This window comes from Branchiostoma floridae, chromosome 9 (assembly GCF_000003815.2).
Source record: "Branchiostoma floridae strain S238N-H82 chromosome 9, Bfl_VNyyK, whole genome shotgun sequence".
NCBI classification, from domain to species: domain Eukaryota; kingdom Metazoa; phylum Chordata; class Leptocardii; order Amphioxiformes; family Branchiostomatidae; genus Branchiostoma; species Branchiostoma floridae.
The window spans coordinates 12493357-12516533 of NC_049987.1; the positions used below are offsets into that span (position 1 = coordinate 12493357).

General features: G+C 40.9%; 2 protein-coding genes across 5 annotated transcripts; one reads left to right on the top strand and one right to left on the bottom strand.

The window, feature by feature from the left end:
* Positions 1 to 86: 86 nt before the first annotated feature.
* Positions 87 to 10894, bottom strand: LOC118423204 (mitogen-activated protein kinase kinase kinase 7-like). Of its 2 annotated transcripts, XM_035831258.1 has the most exons (18): positions 10512 to 10894; positions 9943 to 10053; positions 9712 to 9780; positions 9474 to 9522; positions 9065 to 9206; positions 8638 to 8762; positions 8214 to 8342; positions 7873 to 7930; positions 7599 to 7671; positions 7216 to 7261; positions 6804 to 6976; positions 6386 to 6545; positions 5521 to 5622; positions 3689 to 3898; positions 3378 to 3436; positions 2979 to 3038; positions 1129 to 1278; positions 87 to 804 (listed from the first exon to the last, which is right to left on the bottom strand). In XM_035831258.1, exons 1-18 carry the CDS (start codon positions 10608 to 10610, stop codon positions 715 to 717), a joined length of 1905 nt encoding a protein of 634 aa, XP_035687151.1. In that variant the 5' UTR covers positions 10611 to 10894; the 3' UTR covers positions 87 to 714. The 2 variants fall into 2 exon arrangements, with proteins under 2 accessions (XP_035687151.1, XP_035687152.1); XM_035831259.1 differs by lacking the exon at positions 5521 to 5622.
* Positions 10895 to 11124: 230 nt separating this feature from the next.
* On the top strand, positions 11125 to 23127 carry LOC118423201 (PAX3- and PAX7-binding protein 1-like). 3 transcript variants are annotated; one of them, XM_035831244.1, is made up of 17 exons: positions 11125 to 11490; positions 11761 to 11882; positions 12596 to 12758; positions 14304 to 14540; positions 14892 to 15064; positions 15344 to 15561; positions 15908 to 16097; positions 17502 to 17625; positions 18031 to 18124; positions 18791 to 18906; positions 19119 to 19318; positions 19506 to 19653; positions 20103 to 20298; positions 20467 to 20533; positions 21028 to 21174; positions 21577 to 21731; positions 22279 to 23127. In XM_035831244.1, exons 1-17 carry the CDS (start codon positions 11229 to 11231, stop codon positions 22394 to 22396), a joined length of 2730 nt encoding a protein of 909 aa, XP_035687137.1. In that variant the 5' UTR covers positions 11125 to 11228; the 3' UTR covers positions 22397 to 23127. The 3 variants fall into 3 exon arrangements, with proteins under 3 accessions (XP_035687137.1, XP_035687138.1, XP_035687139.1); XM_035831245.1 differs by having other exon boundaries at positions 14892 to 15028; XM_035831246.1 differs by having other exon boundaries at positions 14892 to 14983.
* Positions 23128 to 23177: the final 50 nt, after the last annotated feature.

A 23177-nucleotide genomic window follows, 5' to 3' on the forward strand; every position in this document is an offset into this window, starting at 1 on the left:
TGCATGCCAAGCTGTGATCACGAAAATCCATTCATTTGCACCAGCGGTTAAAATCACATTCCTTGCTACAATGACCCAACAAATAGTGAGACATCTACTCCTATCATTTATTGCATCAGATCAAAGAAACACCAATTCATTCCTTAGTTTCTGAGCGCCTTCAGTCCTAACGCTTCAATTAAAATCATCCCATACACTAGAATGAGTAAACATCATTGCTTGACATTAAGAGAAAAATCAGAATGTTTTTTTACTTGACTGTCATAAATGTATGCCATACATGTATTTCTAAAAACATAAAAAGGTACATCCTCGACAACGAGCAAAAATGGATGACAATTTGGGACACAACTGTGACTTCCTCAAAAGAAACATTTCCTTTAAACTTAAGTACTGAAGAGACAGAACAATCTTAATATATTTACATATTTCTAAAAGGACTGCAGATATTTACAAGCAAACCCCAAACCCATGAAACTATACTGTCTGTCTTGTCAGCCAGGTACATGTGCCTTCATATTTATGCACACCTCCCAGAAAAGCTAAATAAGTTGGCAGTTGTATCTGTGATGCTGTGCCTCCATTGTTTCGTATACTACATTTATCTTTAATTCAGCCTATTTAGGTCTCTGTCTTTGAATGACGATCAACAAGCAAAGAAACCAACAGAAGTAAGAATTTGTATCAGTCGTAAAACCTGTGAGTTGTTTCTGGTTACTTGGCAGCAGCGTGTCGTTTCTGCAGCTGGGCTCGGATCATGTCCAGCTGGTTCTTGCACTTGCGATGGAAGGCCTGGAGACTCTCCTGTTGTTAACAGTTGGAAGACATAATCATCACTTTTTGGCAATGCCTCAGGGGTGGAGCCAATAGCTTATTTCTTTTAATCAACACCCATTTTACATGTAGTAGGTTCCAGCAATAAATAATGATATGCAAGGCTTAGAAAAGTCTAAATTCAAACTAAGAGTCACAATTGATTCTCCTTATTGGTCCTTTTCTAGAAAAAAGGTTTAACCACAATATAATTTTGCCTTATACATGTAGCTAGTTCAGTATAATAGCACATTGAATATGCAGTGTTCTGGCATGGTGAACCCTGACCTCTTGGTAAGGAGGAAAGCTACTCACATTTTCCCTGATGAGGCTCTGGTGTTCCTCCATCAGTCTGAGACTGTTCACCTGCTCCTTCTCGTCTGCATCCAGCTCCTTCACAAGCTCCTCGCGGCGCTGCAACAACAGGGCCAGCTCCGTCTGCACACGCAGGTAGTCCTCAGCCATCTGCAAGGGTGGTAATGGTAATGGTTTATTTAATCAAAACTCATCGCAGCCAAAAAGGCTGAATTGCGAGGTTCACAGTTTCATACAGGCAAAAGCAAACAACTATATACAAGTGCCCCCAATTTACAATAAATGATAAAATACTGCTAAAACTTACAGATGTAAAACAAGATGGATCGTAAAAAGACAACATTCCAACAACAGTTAAGATCTATTAGCACAATAGTATAGGAGTCAGTTTCACACTAGAGCATATTTAGGAAGTAGAGGAGGTGGGAGGGGACAACGTTCATGATATTTCAGGGTGGAAAATTCATTGAAACATACAGTCAAACCTGCCCAAGACGACCAGCCGGGGGACCGGACAAAAACGGTCGATTTGGACAGGTGGTCGCTGAGAAGAGTATCGACTCAAAACATGCCCTATGCAAAGTATAACGGTTTCCGTTGTGTTTAATGGCGAATAGCAAGCACACTGCACGCACGCAAACAAGCGAGATATTTCATGTCAAATAAAACACGCACACTGGAAATTGTAAATTTAACCCCAGCTTTTATACGATACAGTATAATATTTGTACACTAACGCTTAGTAAGGGAGACAGTAAGGGAACTTTGATGCTGTCAGTTACTATACAAGCCTTTATGCGTCGCTGTGTTCTTGATCGCCGTATCTGAAATAATTACGGTACACCTTTCGAATTCTATGCCCGGTACGTCCCAATAGCGTACTTACCCAAGGGTGAATGTACAGTACAGTTGGACAAAAGCACTCACACAGATCTTTCTTTAAAAGGTATGAGCTACACAGATCTTTCTTAGAAATTTCCTCCCATATTACAGTAGACTGCCCCATTGACCCACCCATTGACCGCCGCAATCTTTATTCTAAACATAACATCGTAATGGCAGTCAAAATCCGACGCAAACTGGTCGATTTCGGCACAAAATCGCGCTAGTTATCATAAAAAATCGATGAAAACCTCAATTTTGAAAATGATGCGGTCGTTAAGGGGCCCAATTTGGGCCGGTCGCGGTCGCGTTGGCCAGGTGGTCGTTGAGAAAAGGTCGCTTAATGCTTACGCCAATAGGAAAAAAAATCGGGACCGAGAAAAAGCGGTCGAAATGGCCAGGTGGTCGCTGAGAAGAGGTGGTCGCTCGGGCAGGTTTGACTGTATTATGTATTATGTCTCCACAATGGATGCATGCACGAGCAGTTGTCTTACTTGCATTTCCCTTTGGGAATGTACTGGACATACTATTACTACTACACTTATAGAGCCTTAGCATTGTTTAACAACTGGCATATACTGTGATATAGGGGGTGCATAAGGATAGAGACGGCGCACTCAGCTGCAGTGCATCAGTAAAACCATCCAGATTGACAATTGATAGCAATGACTGTACATGTAAAAGGGTGTCTATGGCAACAGGAAAGAAGGTCAAAAATAAGTACAGTTCTTGATAACCCTAGTTTACCTTTATCCGACGGGTTACCTATATCCGTTGTTTTCAAATACAGCGTTTTTAGGGATATAAAGTCGACCGATGGTGGTTCCAAATTGAAACAATCGTAAAAATGATGCAATTTAAAAACACTGTCCATTGATTTGACATCCCTAAATGCACTGTTTTTAAAAACAACAGTTATAGGTTACCCCCACGGATAAAGGTGATCTAGTGTGAAACACTTGACTTACTTCACAATGTTGTTGAAAGATGGCCATGGATTCATTTGATGTTGAGCAAGGAGCCAGAGGCTGTATATCAAAAGAAAAAGGTATTATATGCCTGAAAACAGATGCCCATGGACACAATCCTCTATACATGCATATTACAGACAAAAAATAGGCCCTGGTTTCAGATATGCTTACGAAACTTACAGTCTTTTTATGTGTTTCAAAAACGTTTTTGCACAACTGTTCTTTACGTAACAGCACATGTCATTGCCACTTGGATATCATAAAGACAAACTTCACACCTACTTGTTATTTGAGCTTATCACAGTTCTGACATGAAGCAAAGTGGATGGATGGAATCACAGTTCTCCAGAAAAAAATCTTCAAATTTCAGTGACCTCTAAGCATATGTACATGTACCTGCAAGTGATGTTCCAATGTCAGGTATGCTATGGGCAAGGAGCTGTCATTGGCCTCTTCTGTAAAACAAATAGAAATGTTACAACTTTGATATTACAAGGAAACTGAGGAGGATACCTTCACCTGCCTTATACTCAAAGTTAATTGAAGAGACACTATCAAAGTATACCATACTACACATAAACTGTACATGCTATTGATAAAATGTGACAATAGTTTACAATGGGCATTGAAATGTGTGTGCTACTAAAACTTTGTTAGTCCATTCAGAATGTCCCTCTTTAGGACCATACCAAATACAATGTACGAACCTTTGCTGGGGGTGGCGTCTGCTGTCCACGACACACTCCTAACAGGCAGCTGCCCCTGACTGGACCCCTCGTGCCAGGCTGGGCTGGCGCCGTGGAGCGGCCTTCCCTGGTTACTGTTGCTAGGAGACTGGCGTTCTTTATCTACAGCAGCGGGCTGAAGGTGACCTTGGGATGAAGCCCGATGGAGCCCCTCAGGCTGACCTGGAACTGCTGCAGAGGCATGATGGGAAAATGACAAAAAAATTGTGGAAAACATAATCTTTTTTTTAGTACACTGTACTTGTGTATCCCTCCTTATGTAGGATAACCATTCAACTGATATCAAAGACTGGATGATCTCTGTTTTACTCTATATAACATCTAGCTGCAGCAAAATGGTTAGATCAGTTAGACTGTCCCTTTTAGGACATGACTTAATAAAGAAAGGATCTGCATGGCTGGGTAGTTGGGGAGAGGCAGGTGTAATTTAGTTTGTGTTGTCAAAATAGGGGAGGAAAATATCAAGTGCCTTTTCTGTTAAAAAAATCAAATTCTAACCAAGTCCTTGAGGCAACACTGATCTTCAACATGTCAGAAAGACTGATGAAAGCTAATGAAGACAGAACACGGACAGAAACCACAAGACATGGGACAATGTTATCAGTGGCCTCACATGCACAGTACCACAAACACATATCATTTACAGATGACCATTACAGTATAGCACATGTACACATGTATTAGTACAGCTGTCTGAGCAAACTACAAAATATGGTTATCCAAATCATTCATTCTATATCCTTGCCGAGACAATTATAATTTTGTTGCTGTTTATATGGCATGCAACATCAACTCTCATAATTCCACTCGATGCCATAATGCCGCCACATGAGAAACAAATACAAAACAATACATGACTTTAAAGTGATTCAAACTTTAAGGGAAATACCAATGCAGCATCAAGACAATCTTGACAAGGCTCCTATAATAATTTTTGTTTTGTTGATGTGGTGGTATTATGGCACTCAGTGTAATTATGATAGTTGATATTAGCTGATACGAAGGGTAAGGAAAGCAGCAAGTTGAAATTGTGTCAGGTTACTTTTACACAATTAGTACTGTAGATTACAATGTACTTGAGAGCACAAACAATGGTAAGAACTTAAGTAGCATATGCAGAAAATGAGGAAAATCATGAAAACAAAACACAATTACACACAAAACAATCTTGCTCTACAGGAAATAATGATTGGAAGCCAGGTCAGTCAATGGAAGTCAATGGATTGACAGGTTTAGTGATTAAAGGGAGATAACAGGACTTGGCTGTGGCAGTGTTAGGGGTTAGAACAGAAAAGGCTGCATATTGAAGTGGTACCATTTGTGGATGGTATGTTTCAGAGTGTTTATAACCCTGCTTTTCATGTCTTGAAATCGGATTTTCAGTAGGCTTTGAAATCTGATTATAATCATCATTCAGTCAGTATCTGGATAAAAACTTTTCATACTAACACATTATCATAAAAGCAAGACTTATGTACATTTTTAATGCTATGTATATGGCAGCTGCATCTGCAGAAAAAAAACTCTGACTAAATCTCATCATTTGGAAAGACTTTTTAGAACAGCTAGAGACTGGTTAGAAGAATTGTGTAGCCAATAAGGTGACACTGAAGCCAAAATGTGGTTTCAAGTTTAAACTTAAAATATCCCTTGAACAGCTGTGTACGTGGGCAAACAAAAACACTGCAAAACACCAGATCACATCAAATGGCACTGTGCAGGGAGTGTTGAAAGAGTAGGTGCCATGGCACTTGATCAAATTTGATGGAGAGAAGATAGAACATTTTGCAGACCAGGTTTCGCCGACGGTTGGCCGGACGATCCTTGCGGAACTATCATGTCAAGTATGGTTCCGTGGGATCTCACGCGGCGGTGAGTTTGCCATGCAGGTCGGGCTGCGAACATATGAACATACCAGTAAACATAAACATCAGCACTATCAGCCACAACCACAGCCCGAAACACCTACATTGTACATGCCCGTCCATGGAGGCCAATGCAGTCAGTTCTACAGCGGTAAATCACTACACATGCCATTGTTTCTATGCATGCATCATAAGCATTATTACATGTAATTACATTACTCTAGAACAACAATACAAATGTACTTGGTTTCTAAATCAGGAATGGGTCATGTTTCAGTATTTCATATTACACAAAGGTATTTCTATATTCATGACAAGATAAATCACACTTTGTTCCATGAGCCATCTCTCCAACATGTAAAAAGGGGTTTGGAAAACAGTCAGTATCTCACTAAAGCTGCGGCACATAGGCGTCATCGCTACTTCCTAGATTAGACTTGTGTTACCCTGTATAATGGCGATATCATGCAAAGCTGACAACTTAAAAAATAAGACTAAAAAGACAACACACAAAGCTCACAAAAGATTTGATTTTTTAACGATGAAATTAGTTGAGCACTCGGATACAGCGATGACGCCACGGTGCCGCAGCCTCAATATGATACCCGCTTCAGGGATTGGAGTGAAGGACTTTGATTCAGTTCTGCTTTCAGAGAATCTATCATTGTTCAAAAATCCTTTAAATTGAACACAGAAATTTTCTATACTAAAAGGACAGCAAACGTCAGACAGAAAAGAAAAAACAACAACGTAAGTTTGACTTGTTTGGCATTTTGGAAGGCTAGTGACATACCACTGGGCATATCCTGCCCTCCCTTCTCCATCAGAACTCCCAGGTCAGCTGACAACCGTTTTGCCTCAACGGTGGGGTTGGAGCTGCGCCTACCCTCGATTGAGTCCAGATTCTCCCTACTGGCATTCCTGGAAGAAGGATGGCTTCTCATTGGGCTGTCCTGTTGATGATGAGGGTGGGAGAAAATATACTTTGGTCACAGGCACAGATATGTAAAGACAGAAAATGAACAGGGCTTTGGTAGAAAAAGATTGTCAGTCATATTTTGTGTTGAGCACATAAAATCTTTTCTGAGCACCTAAATTTTTATATTAGGAGCACCAGTGCACCCAATGTAATTTTTGCGGATTCATTCATTCCTTCCAACTGCTATTCCTTTTACTTATGGTATGTTGAAGACATTAAGAGTTCCCCCCACCTGCTGTGGTACAGCCCTGATGGTGGAGGGTGTGATGGGGGAGGTATGTTCTGATCGCCACACTGTGTCGCTCAGAGTACTGGTACGAGACTCGGACGCTCCGGCCCGCTCTGGCGGCAGCACGTCGATAATACTGTTGATACTGGAGGATCTGCTCTGCATCTGGGGGGTTCCTGGGGTGAGAAGAGTCCAAAGTTTTACTTTTTTTGTTCTAATAAAAAAGCTCCTCTAAAAATTGTATACCTCTATACAGTGAAGAACCTAAACATCTCAATTGGTAGTATTTAGTATGAAAATAAAAATACATTACATTGTACTATAATCTAATTAATCTTTAATCAAGACTGAATCACATTTCCTAAGATAAGACAACATTAGAATGAAAACATCCGGTAAATGTAGGTATACCAACCTTCCTTGGATGGATAGATGATGGGTTCGTCTTCACCAGGGAAGAACTGCAAAAAATACAAAGGGACATTAGTGGCAAATTCATGTAGACTATTCCTTTGCATCGTCCAACTGTATAGTGTTGTGCTGCAAAATATTACACACCTGACATTGGCTCACAGATCGTTTAGTGTACTAACAACAATTTGTATTGGGGATGCTTAGAAACTTAATAACTGAACTGAACTGAATGCTTAGAAATATATCGATCAAAACAAGTGCTTATTACAGATTGAAGTACATACATGAGGTCGTTCATTTCCTGTATCTGGGCCTGAGTCTTCCAACACAGTAATATTTTGTAAATACAGATGCATGTATGTACACAAAAACCACAATATGTACCTGCATGAGATGAGCCATGATTCGTACCACCTCCTCCATGGCTGGTCTCTGGTTTGGGTCTTTACTCCAACATCTGGAAACACAAAATGCAACATTACTGATTCTTAAAGTAAGACATTTGTTTATGTTACATCAGCACTGGTAAGCTTCTAATATATTTCCATTCACACTTGCCAAAATCATTCATACCCATTGTACAATGTAATTGTAATGGACTTGGCAAGAGTATACTCAATTAAATTTTTAAAAATCAGTCTATTAAATGTAAACCTACCTTGTCATTAGGTTTTCTATAGGTTTGGGTAGTCCCTTCACAAGGGGTGGTCTGGTGCCTGGGACAAATGACAATGTGACAAATGATACACGTAAGAGGAAACATGTCAGTCTTATTAACTCCTATGTGCGCACAGGTTGTACTGCAATCAGATATAATGTCCTTTACATCTGGTATGATAACCAAAGAGCACTTTCTGTTCAGTGTCAAAATATTGGTAAAATGATGGTGTCTGAAACAAGTACAACTTTTTTTAGTACCAGTTTGCATACAAGGTTATGTTATATCAAACCCAAAAGATGGATTCTGCTTTCCACAATCTGTCTGCACCAATGACCTACCGTTATGCACAGCCCACATGATACGGAAGGCGGGGCCACCGACTTCATCAAAGGGTTTCCTCCGTGTGATGACCTCCCACAGGATGATGCCCCAGCTGAACACATCACACTTCTCACTGTACAGGCTTCCTGTGGGGGTGGGGAAACATTCAGACACACTGTTGAGATCAAGTCTTTATCTTTATGGTTATACTCAAAAACATATATGACATCAGTTTTTCATCCATTAAGCTTCATAAGTTGATTCACAATTTCCTTTTAAGTCTTAGGAGAAACAGTGGTACTAATCACGACACAGTAACTAATATGTAAAAAGGACAACTTAACACTTAGACATTAGGTTTTCCATCCACATTGTACGAGTTGGACTCTATTAGTGTATTGTGCGAGTTGGATATCAAAAGTGCCAATGTACACGTATTACCTTCAAACACCTCAGGAGCCATCCATGCCGCACTGCCCTTGTTGTTGGTCATGTGTGTCTGGATGTCACAGGCGGTGCCAAAGTCACAGATCTTCAGTAGTGTACCACCTTCCATTAACAGCAAGCTGGAAGGAGAAAACATAGCACAACACATTACGTATTACACATTACGTCATCGTGGTGACTTAGATGTAATTTCGCTAAAATGTGTAAACTTTTAATGTTGAATGTCCCATATCACTGATTACCAGTACTAGTATGTAGTAGCCTATCAGTACTAGTATGTAGTAGCCTGACTAAGTGATGTTTCAAGCAGCCCCAACCAGGGCCAACCTAAATGGTCAAGCCCATAGGGCCTTGGACAATGAGAGCTTGTGTTAAAGAGACTACTCCTATACTTAAGCACCCGTTTTGATCTGTTCCTTACTTGGGAGGCTTGAGGTCCCTGTGTATGAGTGCCTTGGGCTTCATGCCATGTAGGTAGGCCACACCCTGGGCACACTGTAGACACCAGCTCATGGCATTAGCTGCTGTGTAGATAGGCTGGGTCACCTCACTACCATGCAGCACTGGAAAATAAAAGGTGCATACATGACCGTGGATTCGTGGAATATCTTAAGTAGTCATATTTTTAGACATAATGCACATCCTATTATGTAAAACAAGATACCCATCATAATTCATATTGAAAACGAGTGTAGAAAATATTTGAATCTTTTGAAAAAGATTGTATACTGACTTGTATACTGCTAAAATGTTCTTGTCTTTTTTGTCACCTTCAAGGACAAAGATGTTACAAAGACAAAGAACATTCAAGGAGTTACAAAGGAGCTCACCATTGTACAAGGATCCGCCTTCTGCATACTCCATTACTAAGCACCACACCTGGAAAAAGTACATACAATCATCATTTTTTCATGAAGATGCAAACTATTGTGCTATACATCAAACATATTTCTTACAAATAATTCACATTTCTATTATATGTCAAGATTTAGAGGACCCTCCAAATTCTAAACTAAGAGGAAACAGCAGCACCAATGTCAAATCAGAATTATGAGTGATGAATCTTACCCTTTCAGATATGCAAGCTCCATGAAGTCTGACAATGTTTGGATGGCTCACTCTGGACAGCTGCCGTACCTGAAGAGAAAGAAATAACAAATGATTTGGCTCTTCAGTACAGATTTTCTAATTAAGTCTAGTAAAGTCTATTCATAACATTATGCATGTAAAGTACAAAAGCAGATCTTCATTGCAATGTGTAAAGTTATAACAGCAGTGAGATGACATGGTGATGCTTACCTCCACAGCAAAGGCTCTTCTCTCAGACTCACTCTCGATGAGCTTGACTGCCACGGTCATGCCACGCCATCGTGCTTTACTCACCATACCAAAAGCACCTCTTCCAACCACCTGAATATGAATAGGATATCGTATTAGTTACAAATGTATTATGATAATCTGCCATCATTGTTCAGGTGAGGTAATGCACACATTGAATTTTCGCATTCTTCAGGACTTTGTCCTATTAAAGCTGAACAATGGGGTTCAAGCACCACCAACTGACCATGCCAATTGGTACCACCTTTTGGCTTAGTGGTTAGCGACGTTGGGTTTGTGAGCTGGCGGCCCGGGTTCGAAAATTATCCCAGGAGCCAGGTGACTGTTTCTAAAATGTATCATGCCTCCTCAGACCTGTGTTTAAATATTTCAAATCAGGAGGACTGGCTGCCAAACAAACTCCTAGCTTCTAGAACGGTTTCACTCCTCTGCAAGCTTTTGATATCATCTTATGCTACCGTAGGATCTGCTTGGAGATATTTTTAACAAATTATCTAGAAAATGGGTCAAATCATGTTTGGGATCCCCACCTCCTCGATATCCAGCTCCGCGATGTCTATCTGCTCAACGAAGGGCTTCTCCTCGTCCGGCCCCGCCTCCGTCAGGGAATCATCAGAGTCCGAGCTCATCTCGCCGGTGGTGCAGGGGACAAAACTATCGGCAATGTCTTATTTGTGGACCGTTGTTTTACCCCAACATTTGCATATTTTCACACTTGGCGTTGGGTGGGATGCGATGCTCTACATCTGTTGTGAAGATGCTCAAGAAGACATCCACATCAACGAGTTCTCTTTGCTCTAGAATCTAGATCGTCAAAAAATACCTCACGTTGTTGTCTAGATAATAATTAAGGTATAAATGAGCTGGTAAAAACTGGGCAGTAATGATGGTTATCGAAATAATGGATTAAAGTTAAAACTTTTCCTCCCGCCCAAGCTAAGCCAAGCTTCTTCTTCCAGCTTTCCCACCAGGAACCAGAGGGCAAAGGTCAACTGCTAAAATGTATTTTACCAGTATTTTACCAGTAAAAATAAGATATTCTAAGATGTGCTACTATATATCATTAAGTATATAAGAAACTCGTTATATGCATTCGCATTATCTGTACGATTTATTGAAAATTTTCGAGTGAAAATCATTACCCATCATTCCTCACTAATGACCCCGCCATTTTGATTTTGTGCAGAAATGTCTGAAAAGCAATCGGGGCCGGGGATCAATTCTTAGCCATAATAGCACTTAAAACCATGTTTCCTAGGAAAAAACAGCGAAATCTTCGCAGAAGAAATGACTCGGAAGAATCTGATGAAAACAAAGATGTGCAAATTCCGGGCCTTGGCGACTTGCCGATGGTGGAAACCCAGGGTCCCGGGTCTGGTGCGAGCTCGCCTGGCAGCGCGCATGGCGTGGTACTGCTGCAGAGCAAAAAGGACAAGTGGAAAAAGGCAGACAAAACGACAACTCCTGGGAAAAAGGCGCCCAGTTTGCTTAGTTTCGATGAGGAAGAAGGTAAGATTGTCGAATGTAGAAAACTAGAACTGAAATAAAAAAGTAAAAATTGAAGTCGAGTAATTTTTGTCACCTCAACAAAAACAGGATCATCTCACTTTCAGCCAAGAATTTTTTTCGGGTCAAGCCAAACTCACTGTTAGTTCAGGGAAATAAGATAGCTTGATGGACGGAATGAGGGGATACATTTGTATGACAGGGTACTTATTTTTGCTGGCCTTGTATGTCCCTGTTACGTAGTAATTTTGTACATTCTGTGGGTTTTTGTAGGATGTGAAACAGAGATGTTCCGTGTCAAAAAGTCCAGCCATAGCAAACGGGTTGCCAACAAACTGAAGAAGGAATGGAAGGAAGAACAGATGAAGAAAGAGAAAGAAGAGAAAGAGAAGAAGGTTGGCCTTTCCATATTACTGATTGTGTTGTCAAGATCCATATGCATGTCCACTTATGTGCAAAGGAAAAACTATGCTTTTTAAATTTTTAATTTTGTTACCATACCAGATATAAATGTAATGTTGTTACGTGTCCAATACCATTGCTAGCCTTAAGCATACATCTGAATCTATAGGTTCTAAGTCTGCTTCAGGCAAAAAAAGATCTTTGGGATATATAACGTTACCACACAAATTTTCCCACGAAAAGACTCAACACATACACTACTGTAAATGCAGAAATGTTCGCAGTAGTTTAATGTTCGCGGTTTTCGCAGTAGCCACTTCACCGCGAATTTAAAACCACAGCGAACATTTATCCATGGCATTAAGATACTACAATGCATGGTGATACCGCGAACTTAAAACCACCGCAAAAAGTCCTTTTTCCTGCTACCGCGAAATTAAATCCCCGCGAACTTAAACGCATTTACAGTATACACTGTACAGAAAGCGATTTGATATGACAACAAAGCAGACTTACTCACTCATTCCCTATCTGGTTTATTGTCTGTTGTTCCCTGCCACTCAAAGTTAAGATGTGCTGAGACATAGATGCAAAGGCTTGATGGCTCTGTGATAATCTAGTTTTAAGAGGTGAAGGTCCTTCCTTATCTAACTATACATTGTATGTTAGTCCTTTCCTTATCATAAGTTATTAAATTGCCGTCCAGGTGAACACACAGATGTCCCTCGGTGAGTACACATCGGAGAAGCTGCAGTCCTTGCGAGATGCTCAGAACACCCCTGTCAGCCTGGACAATGGGCAGGAGAAAGGGGAGAAGGAAGGAGAGGATGGAGAGAAGGGGGAGAAGTTCAGGCCCAGCATCAGAGCAGGTGATGTCAATTCACACTAATGTTGCAGAGAAGACGTTTGTCATACTGTAAGTCTCTTTATTTCCGGGGTGTTTTTAGATTCGCGGTATTCGCGGAGACCTTCGTGCCGCGAATCTACTTCTCCGCGGATGTGTTTGGTGCAAATGTGCCCCCCTCCCCCAATTCACGGCCGACCTCGAGATACTAGTAAGATAAAAGCAAGGAGTCACAGATGCAAAAACAACACACATGCGATCATGTAAACGACATCAAAATTTTATTCAAAGTATACATATGTACACAAGTAATGCCTGGCTTCATTATTTAGTTACTTCTTACAAAGAACAGTAAAGAAAAATACAAAATCAGCCGCATACCGCGTGCCGAAAAAAAATAATTTACGAGGCCACGAGCAGCATTCTCGTAACATCGGATCACTTTGAAGTTCTATTCCAGCGCCAATGTCTTCTTCCATAACTTCGGTTTACACTCAATCATGTTCGTACTGAAATATAGCTGCCGATGACCACTGTTCGATTTACAGAATTCGAAAATGCAAAGCTACAAAGTTGTCTGAAACCTCGATCGCCATTTTCCTTTGTTCTTGGCGAGCTTGGCTTGGAATCAAGACGCCGAGAAAAAGACCAAAAAATCATGCCTACAGTTTCTATAAAATGTTCACTCTGTGCTCCAGTTGTCAACCAACCTGTATTTGACCTTTTTATTCCTGAATCGATGTTTGCACTTCCATAGAAAGGCTCTTTTAAACAACCGAAAACCGACGCTTCAACAAGCTTGTTGTGACTCGCTTGGGATTTCCCAAGCAGCATGGGCGAACACTTTTTTTAAAGAAAATACAAACACATTTTCTTGTCAAATGAATAAAGTAAAAAATCACACACTCCTTACATATGTGTCATTTTTAATCATACAACATATGTGATAAATAGTTGTGCATTTTTGTATGGTTAAATTAGAGCACAATTGCACTGCAGGTAGCATTTTCCCCCATACTATAATCGACTTTCCCGATGACCCTACATGACCTCCAAGGCGCCATCTTGCCAATCCGTGCCGCCGTCAGAACTAAACACAAACTTGCCAATTTCTCCTTGATTTCTCGCTAATTATTATATATAAACATGTCTCAACATTTTCGAGATTTTCCTGACCATGCAAAAGTGAAATACTACCGAAAATGATTAATATTGCCTTGCCGGCTGTCGGTAAATTCGCCGAAAAAAATTGTTCAACCCACGTGTTATTACGCGTAAACTTGCGCTAGCGCTAAATACTCGGTCGCTAACTCTTTTTCCCACACATCGTCCACCGCGAATTTGAAGACAGCGCGGATTGGTCATTTGACCGAAACCGCGGATTTTAGGCGCCGCGGATCTAAAGAGACTTACTATTAGGATGATTAAGAAGGTATCAATAGACTTGTACAATGTACATGTTTTTCCAGTGTTGCATGCATTGTTCCTGACCATCTGCCCAAATTTCCAAGCACAATGTAGCAAACTGTGTTTAGTTTAAAAAAGATTTTTTTGTACTATTTTTGAACAGGTGTCATCCCTGATGCTGCCACCATCCACGCTGCCAGGAAGCGTCGGCAGATGCTGCGGGAGACTGGAGGGGAGGACTTCGTTCCCCTGGACGACACACAGCGTGTCCAGGGAGAGAAGTCCCGTCTGGTACGGGAAGACGAGAACGACAGAAGTGATAGCGAGGAGGAGAGGATCGACTTCCGTGGAGTCAACCCAGCGCGGTCTCGTAGGGAAGACATTATGGAGGTGTTAGAAGGTAGGAATGAAAAGTGCTCTTCTAAAAACCATTATGAAACTGCAATAGTCATTAGTAACAAGTTAGAGTGTTGGGCTTCTAACAAGGTGGTGTTGAAGATGGAATCCAACATCAACTTCAAGTGAAGAGTGTTTATTAATATTATCACCATGAAATGGGAGGTTTTGTTTTTGATTTGTCTGTGCTAGGCATGTCCGGGACACTGACAGCAAGTTAGCTCCAAGGTGGCAGAAAAGGTTGTGATCTCATTTCCTGTCTTTATCTCTATATTCTCTCTTTCAATGAAACAAGGAACTTACATGGAATAAATGAGGTCTTCGATTTCTTTTAACATTTTCTTTTTCTTTTCAGGAAGCGACAGTGAGGAGGGGGAACGTGACCAGGATGAGGAAGTCAAGAGATGGGAGCAGGAGCAGATCAGGAAGGGCGTCAGCATCCCACAGGTAACCATGGCAACCACCACCTTAGCAGGGCTATCTCTGAACAAGGTAATGCCCTTTGTAGGCAAGCCACCATGGAACAAGGTAACAACCTTTTAGAACCATTGATTTGTAAACTACAATTCAAGTGAAAAAATGTCATCAATTGCTTTAGCCTAATAATAATGTAGTCATTTTTAAGGTGGATTGAAGACATTGTTGGCATCCTTCTGATATAGTAACCATCATGATTTCATAGCATTTGTAGTTTCAAACATACAGTTACTGCAGCAAATATCTTTGTGTGCATTCACTGGTGATTTATGTTATGTTACTTCCTGTAGACTTTGAGTCTTGTTTTACAATAGATTTTGAATATTCCAGGTCCAGACCACCCAACCACAACAGGACTATAACTACTACCAGCAGCAATACATGTACCAGCAGCCTTCTGTGTACATGGGCACCCCCCAGCCAGTGGTACAGCCCTACAGTGGAGGGTACAACCTCCCCTCCATGCCTCCCACCTCAGGCCCAATGGTACCTCCCAGTCAGCTGCCTACAGTTACTCTGGAGTCTGTGAAGGACCGACTGAGGGACAGGTATGTGCAAATAAAAGTAAAGAAGTCAAGTGTGAAAACCTGTACTTTAACAACAGAAGGACCTGCTGACTATCACATTCCTTCTCCCTTCCATCCTCTTTTTTTTCTGATTTTCTCATCTTGTCTCCACTCACTGAATCACTCCTTTCTCATTGAATGTCCTCTTTATCTCATCTGTTTTCATCTCTTTCTTTACATTTAGTTTTGATAAACAAGCACAGGAAAAATGTTGTCCTTATGGTTATAAACTGCCAGTGATGTATTGTAAGCAGTGATGTAGCAAAATGAAACTGTTTGAAAATGATTTCTGTCTGCTGGTAATAAACCTGATTGTATGTGTTGCAAGGTTGGATTCCTTGAAGCAGGTACACTCCGCCCACCAGCGCGAGCACGATAAACACACGTATGACATGGACTCCTCCGTGAACGTTGTCGATGACATCGAGGGGTCGGCAGACGACGTAGAGCGACAGTTCACGTTCTTCCAAGAGATGAGGGGGTATGTGAGAGACTTGGTAGAATGTCTAAATGAGAAGGTACGTCTTGACAGGGAGGCAGCAAGCCATAATAGCCGGGGGTGTAGGCAGGGGGTTGTGCTAAGATGTTCCTGAATCTCAAAACTGTTGTAAGAAAAGTGGAAAAACTCAAGGGATAGCCCAATTATTGCTCAGCCTCTACTCTTTAAGTGAGATTGATGTAAATTAAATCATTGTTGACCTCCCTCAGGACCAGTATGGAAAGTTAGATTCTTGACAATGTTTACTGTTACGTTAAGGAAAACAGTTTTTACATTGTACTGTACTTGCCCAAAGTACAAGGTACAGTAGCTGTTATTGATAGTGTGGCTATTGGGAAGCTGCCTCCCTTCCTTTCCATTGACTCGGTCCGCATTAGACTTGTGCTTATATGGTTTGAGAAGTGGCAGCTGCTTTGTGAACACATCAGTTGTTTACGAATGTGTGTATGTGCGTGTGTGCAGATGTGTGTTTACATGTACATTGTATGTCATTACTTATAGGTTAGACATATCTGCATTAAATGATAGTGATGACAGCTGTGTGCATTGACTTAACTGTCAACCTCTTCAATACATTTATTCTAAAGTAAGATGACTGTTGAAGTTAAAATTGTACATGTACTGTCTTCCTTTAAGAGTGTAACTAGACATGCCTTATTCCTATCTAAAGGCTTTGATTCAAATTTCTGCACAGATTTTGGTCTTGATATTGTGTCGACTATGGGACATGGCCATGGAAATGTTTTAGATTAGGGTATCTTTGAATACCTTGACTTCCTGGATACTTGTCCAGTCATGTTCTTACAGATACTTGGAAGAAGATGCACTATCTCAAGCTTATTTCGTAGCTTGTCAGATGACATGCATGCAGATAGCTGATAGCACATTATATGTATTCACTTTACCTCATCTCAACTGTCTTTTCAATGATAGCAGATTATCATTTTAGTTAATCAGAGTTGACTTGGACAGTTGCTACATGTAACAGAAAATGACAATTCCTTATAGATCTACAAAATTTTTAATGTACCTCAATGACATAAAAGGATCTTTATCTTTGTCAAGCAGGGCTTTAAACAGGTTTTTTAACCAGGACATTCTCAACACAATACATTTTTAAGTTAAAGTCAGAAAATGTGGTTTAGGGTGATGACTGTATCAGCCCCTTACATCAAAACTTAAAGCCAACCTCGTTTGGCATGTGTTAGATTTCTGTTGCATTGAAACCGATGTGTAATACCAAAGGGAGGTTACGGTACATCAGCTATACAACATGGATACAGATACAGAATATGCTGTGCATCTACATTTTTATCTACCTAATATGGGTTGACCTTGTCCTATTCTAATGCCTTGAGTTGAAACAGTTGACTCTTTGCCCATACAGATATGATGATCCAACTCTTTCCCTCTGTTCCTGCAGGTCCCCAAAATCGACCAACTGGAGACGGCCATGCACACGTTGCTACGGCAACGGGCTGAGAGGTTTGTACAGCGTCGCCAGGATGACACCAAAGATGAGAGCGAGGAACAGATGAACAAAACCAGTAAGTTCAAAAGTTCCTGATCCAAATCAACTGAAAAGTTTGTGACATTTGCCTACTTTGTAGAATGAAATGCTATTCCGTGTATTGTCTGATTGATGTACATGTATTTTTAGCATGGAAATTTCTGTGCAGTTATGTTTCTTGTCCATGGTCCTTTTGAAAACGAAGTACGGATGACATACTTTTTTGTAAATGGTTGGATGTTTCAGATGGCATCTGCTGCCTTTCCTCAGTAACTGAATCTTTTGTCCAAAATGTATTTAACCAAAACTTTGAATTGATTTTGATAATTGAGTCAAGGACAATCATAACACAGTAGGGATGATATAGTCTTATATGCACGGAAATATATTGATTGTAGATTGGCAACATTTGTGATCCAAAACCAAATGTTTTCTCCCTCAGACAAGGCGGCAGGCAGTCTGGACACGATGGGCAGAGACTCTCCAGGCTTTGCAGAGGTCAAGAAGAGAAGAATAGCTGAGAGGGAGGCGCGAAGGTCGGATACAATGGTTATTGTCTCTGCAGATGTGTTAATCCCAGAAGGTTGGTTAGTCAGTGCAGTGGGCCATGGACAGAGAGAGTTACACAAATGGTACATGTAGCATGTACTACAATGGTAGCCCAGCAATGCTACTACATACGTACCAATAATAATGGACAATACTTCATGAGGTAAATTGCATTGGGGTGGCTACAGATGGCCTCCAGAGCAGAGGTAGATTTTGGTATTGCAGACTGATGCAGGACATACGATATGGTGTATGCTTGTGCCACGTGTGTCAAGGGCCTTTTTGGCTTGGCTTCACAGTCCTTTCATTGGCCCAAGCACACTATACATTTCCTCAATCAACTGAGGTGTCTTGTGTTAGATATTGCAAATAGATGGTCTGACTGCTTGTCTTAGCATTCAAGACTAATGGTGAGTTCTTCTGTGTATATGTGTAGTTAAGGACAGCTGCCTCCAGGCAGATATTTGTGTTGTCAGTGCAGTACTACATACTGATATTCTTGCTGATGTGCAAGTGGGAAGGACTTGATTTTGTTAGATATCTAATCTAATTAGGTTTTAGATACAAGAATTAGCCATGAAACTGCTATACACACTAATTACAGACTACATTTGGAAGATGTGGGACATATCTTTTTCTCCTGTCTGTTGTAGGTCGAGACGGCGCCGTGCCAGGCAGGCGGTGGATCCCCCTGTCCCCCATCATGAGGGAATGTCCAGTGATGAGGAGGAACAAGAGACAGACATACTCAGGTTTAACTCGGAAAAAGGTGAACTTTGCTGGCATGCTTCTCACAGACCTCCAATATGACAATGAAATACAAATTTATTGCTGATATTCTCTGGTAACTCCATATCTAATGCAAGAGTGCAGAAGATAATTCAAATGTAGATCATGTTGCAATTTTACTTTTTTATACTTCTATTGTAATACAAGTTGTTCTGCTGTAGATACTCAGTAGAGGAACTTGTGTCTTCACAGATCGCATTGTGGCAGAGAGAGGGAAGGTATTTGAGGACGTGGTGGATGACTTCTGCACCTTCCGAGCCATCAAGACCAAGTTCGAGAGGTGGAAGTATGACTTTGGAGAGCCATACAACGAAGCCTACATCTCCCTCTGTCTTCCCAAACTCTTCACACCGTTCGTAAGGCTGGAGCTTCTCACGTGGAACCCTCTTGAGGTAGTATCCTTGTGTTCAGATGATCTAAATTTTTGTTCTAATAGCTACTTCACTGTTGCAAGTGCAGTGTAATGCCTTGTTGATAATGTGCAAAAGCTGTGAACGTGTTGTGTATTATAGATCTTAAAGAAATTTTATTGTACTTTTTGACTAAGGCAATGTATTTTTCTTTCTATCCTACTCTCAGGCCAATGCACAAGACTTGGAAGATATGGCCTGGTATGACTCCTTGCTGTTTTACGGCTTCCGGGAGACGACCCAGCTCACCAAGGATGACCCCGATGTCAAGCTCCTCCCTAGCATAGTTGAAAAAGTGGTACTGCAGAAACTGACTGGTAGGTAGAGTGTAATAGGGACTGAAGCAGAGTTTGGAGACTGACTGGGACAGCTGTACATGTCAAATGTTTTCTTATGCTTTTTTCAGGTGAAGGATGAAATCTGCTGTATGGTTGGTACATGTGATGTTAATATAAGTTTGGTATCTGTGGGAGAGTTGAAGGATAGTTACTGACGAACAGATATATGTTTTGTTTTATTATGAACACACTGTTACATCAATATTTGTCCAACTAAAGATCTGTCAAACCTGGTGTGAATTTTGTTTGGGTGACCGGTTTTGGGAAATGTTATATACATGTATTTCATGCATTTTGATGGAGCAAATCAACTTCTTGTTGTAACTGCTCTGGATAAGAATGTGTAGACTGTAATGTTTTACAGACACCATTGCTCATGTAGGGATCCCAGTTTTCCTGATGTTCACAGATCAGCTTTCTCCCCTCAGGTCTTGCTGAACACGTATGGGACCCGATGTCGACCCGTCAGACCCAGAGGTTGGTAACCCTGGTACAGAGACTGGTGGACGACTACCCCACGGTTGCCGGGGACAACAAGGCCACGCAGGCGCTACTCAGGACCGTGCTGAGCAGGATGAGGAAAACACTGGATGATGACATCTTCATGCCGCTCTATCCTAAAGGGTGGGTTACGATAATCAGTCACAATTTCTTATGGATACAAAATGGAAATATTGATTATTATGAAAAATAGTGTACATCTTGATTAAACTGGAATGTGGTGATTGGTAAAACTGATGTCTGGAAGCAATTTGTACTTTCAGTTTTTAATTTGCACTCATTTTGTTCCAGGGTGTTGGAGAACAAGGCTTCGGGAGCATACTACTTTTTGCAGAGACAATTCTGGACCTGTGTGAAGGTAAGGACTCACTCTCTACTAGAAATTGGTTTGGTTTGGGTAGGTTAGGGTATTCAATGAAGGTGAAAAGTTGGGAAATCTTGATAATTATCAAAGACAAATGATCATGTCACTGTGTAGTTTATAGCAGGAATATGGAGAACATCAATGTAATAAGGCTCATTGTAATAACATTTTAAACTTTAAGAATGAAGTCAACTGCAGGGTTGACTCCAAGACCCGTTCCTCTGTCCTGGGACGGAAATTTGCTTGTTGGGACGGAGAAAAATATCACCCAATCCGTCCCCAAAAATCTGAAATTCAGTACTTAATTTGATGAAAATGTGGTTTCATAAGATTAAAATGAGTTTACAAAGAAAATCAACAACATTGGCCAAAACAATGAGTGGGACAGAAAAAAATTTCAGCTAGAGACAACCCTGGTCAAATGATACACATGTAGGAGATCAAACTTTAATGTATATGTTAAATGTGCTCCCACCCCCTCCCTCCAGTTGCTAGGTAACATGCTGCAGTGGCACAGTATCCTGGCGAGGGAGCCCCTGATGGAGCTGTGTGTGGACGGCCTGCTCAACAGGTACATGCTGCTGGCTCTACAGAACTCGGAAGTCAACGAGGACAGCATTGAGAAGAGTCAGAAGGTGTGTGGTACTGATGTTTAGTTGTTAAAATCTGCATAAGGGATGGGTACTGGTACAGAAAATTCAGGTACAGGTACAGTCTAGGTCCAGAGGATTAGGTCCAGGCTTGGACCTGAACCTGGACCTAATTATTTGTGAATGGGCGATACTCAAAACAATGGTCCATTTTGCTACAAAGGAATCTGTTTGGTGGAGTATCTACCTTCACTTCAACGCTATACTTCATGATTGATTCATCTTAGCATTTTCAAACTTGAACGAAAGTAGAGAACAAAAGCAATTCCATAGAGATGGTAGTTGCAACGGAAAGAGGTCCTAAAATCTTCCAAAAGAAAGGCCCTGTCCTATTTACGAAAGATAACTTGTCATGGTGTTCATTTTAAGTGTCTCTTGCTTCCACAGATTATTTCCAGTTTCCCTCGTCAGTGGTTTGCAGATATAGAGGGTGACGAGACGCTGCCCCCCTTACAGAACCTAGCCCGTTACCTCAGCCACTCGGCCAACACCCTACACAAGAACAGCATCGGCTGTCCCGACATAGACAGGAGAAAAGCAAGGTGAGGGGTAGATACAATACACTATTCAGCAAAATGTGGCTTTTAGTTTCCATATGCACTGCATTATGGGTAAAATGTTAATTTTTACTCATTTTTACAGATGTTATGTTTTTAAGAAACCAAGAAATGTCATGAGTGTTGTTAAAAATTTAACATTATTTGCCAGAAATCCACAGTATTTGCTGTGTCATGCTAAAGCCATGGAAATTTGATAACTGAGTAAAAAGATAACATGCTTGGACCACAAAAGAAGTGGCCAACAGTAATCATATTATCTGGCTGTGATAAATTTGCTATTTGACCTGAAGTCCCAATTTCTGGAGAATCATTATTTTATGTCTCTCATTGTTTGATTGGTTGGTTGGTTGTCCTGAGGTTTGGTTGTTGAACCTCATATTCAAAACAAGAAAGGTTTTATGTATTTACATTGAGTAGGTTAATTCCAGTGCCACAAAGCTTTGATTTGCATCTAACATTAATGTGTCTAGTTGTATCATATTTTGATTACCCCACAACTCTCTCATCTGTGCCTACCCTTTCCTTACAGGGAGAACATTAAGCAGGTGGCTAAGCTGCTGGTGCAGATCCATGCCTTGGACCACGCCCTGCAGGTCGCCAGGGAACATAGCCTGAAGGACCTCAAACAGATGGTTGTCGGGCGGTAGCACATGGTTACCAAACAGGATACTGTAAATGCAGAAATGTTCGCGGTGGATTAATTAAGTGGTTTTTGCGGTGAGGTGGTTAAAACCACCGCAAACATTTTTCTATTATGGTATTAGACTGCAGTGTATGGTGTTACCGCGAACTTAAATCCACCACGAAAAAGCCTTTTCCCGCTACCGCGAAATTAAATCCCCGCAAACCTAAATGCATTTACAGTACTACATCCGTCAGAAACTTGAGGAACATGGGCCATGAAAACAGAAATCACCACCTGTAGCTTTACACTCATCAGCTTGTGGTCAGTTAGTATGGTAAAGGATATCTAGTGCATTGTAAAGTAAGTCTTCATGAGGTAATAATATTGAGAAGCACAAACTTAGATGGGTGAGGAAGGACTAGGTCAGATTAAAGAAATCTCCAATTGTTTCCATCTCACGTGAACTGGGTTGACAGACTGATTCTGGTGTAGAAATGGCCATTGTAACAAACATATAATTAATGTGAATTTAGTACGCCTCATTCTTACATAAAACTGCAGTTGGACAGAGGATTCATCCTTTCTGTAATAACTTGAGTCTGTACAAGTCCATATTGTGTACTGGTGCAGTCTCTATGCTAGCAGTATGTTTAATAATAGTGAAGAAATACTGTCATGTTAGAATATGATGTCCTTTCCACTTTTACATTATACAACTATCATGAGGAAATACCTGCCTTTGATCAACATTTCATTGCCTTTGATCAACATTTCATTGAACAGACTAAAACATCCATCCTAAA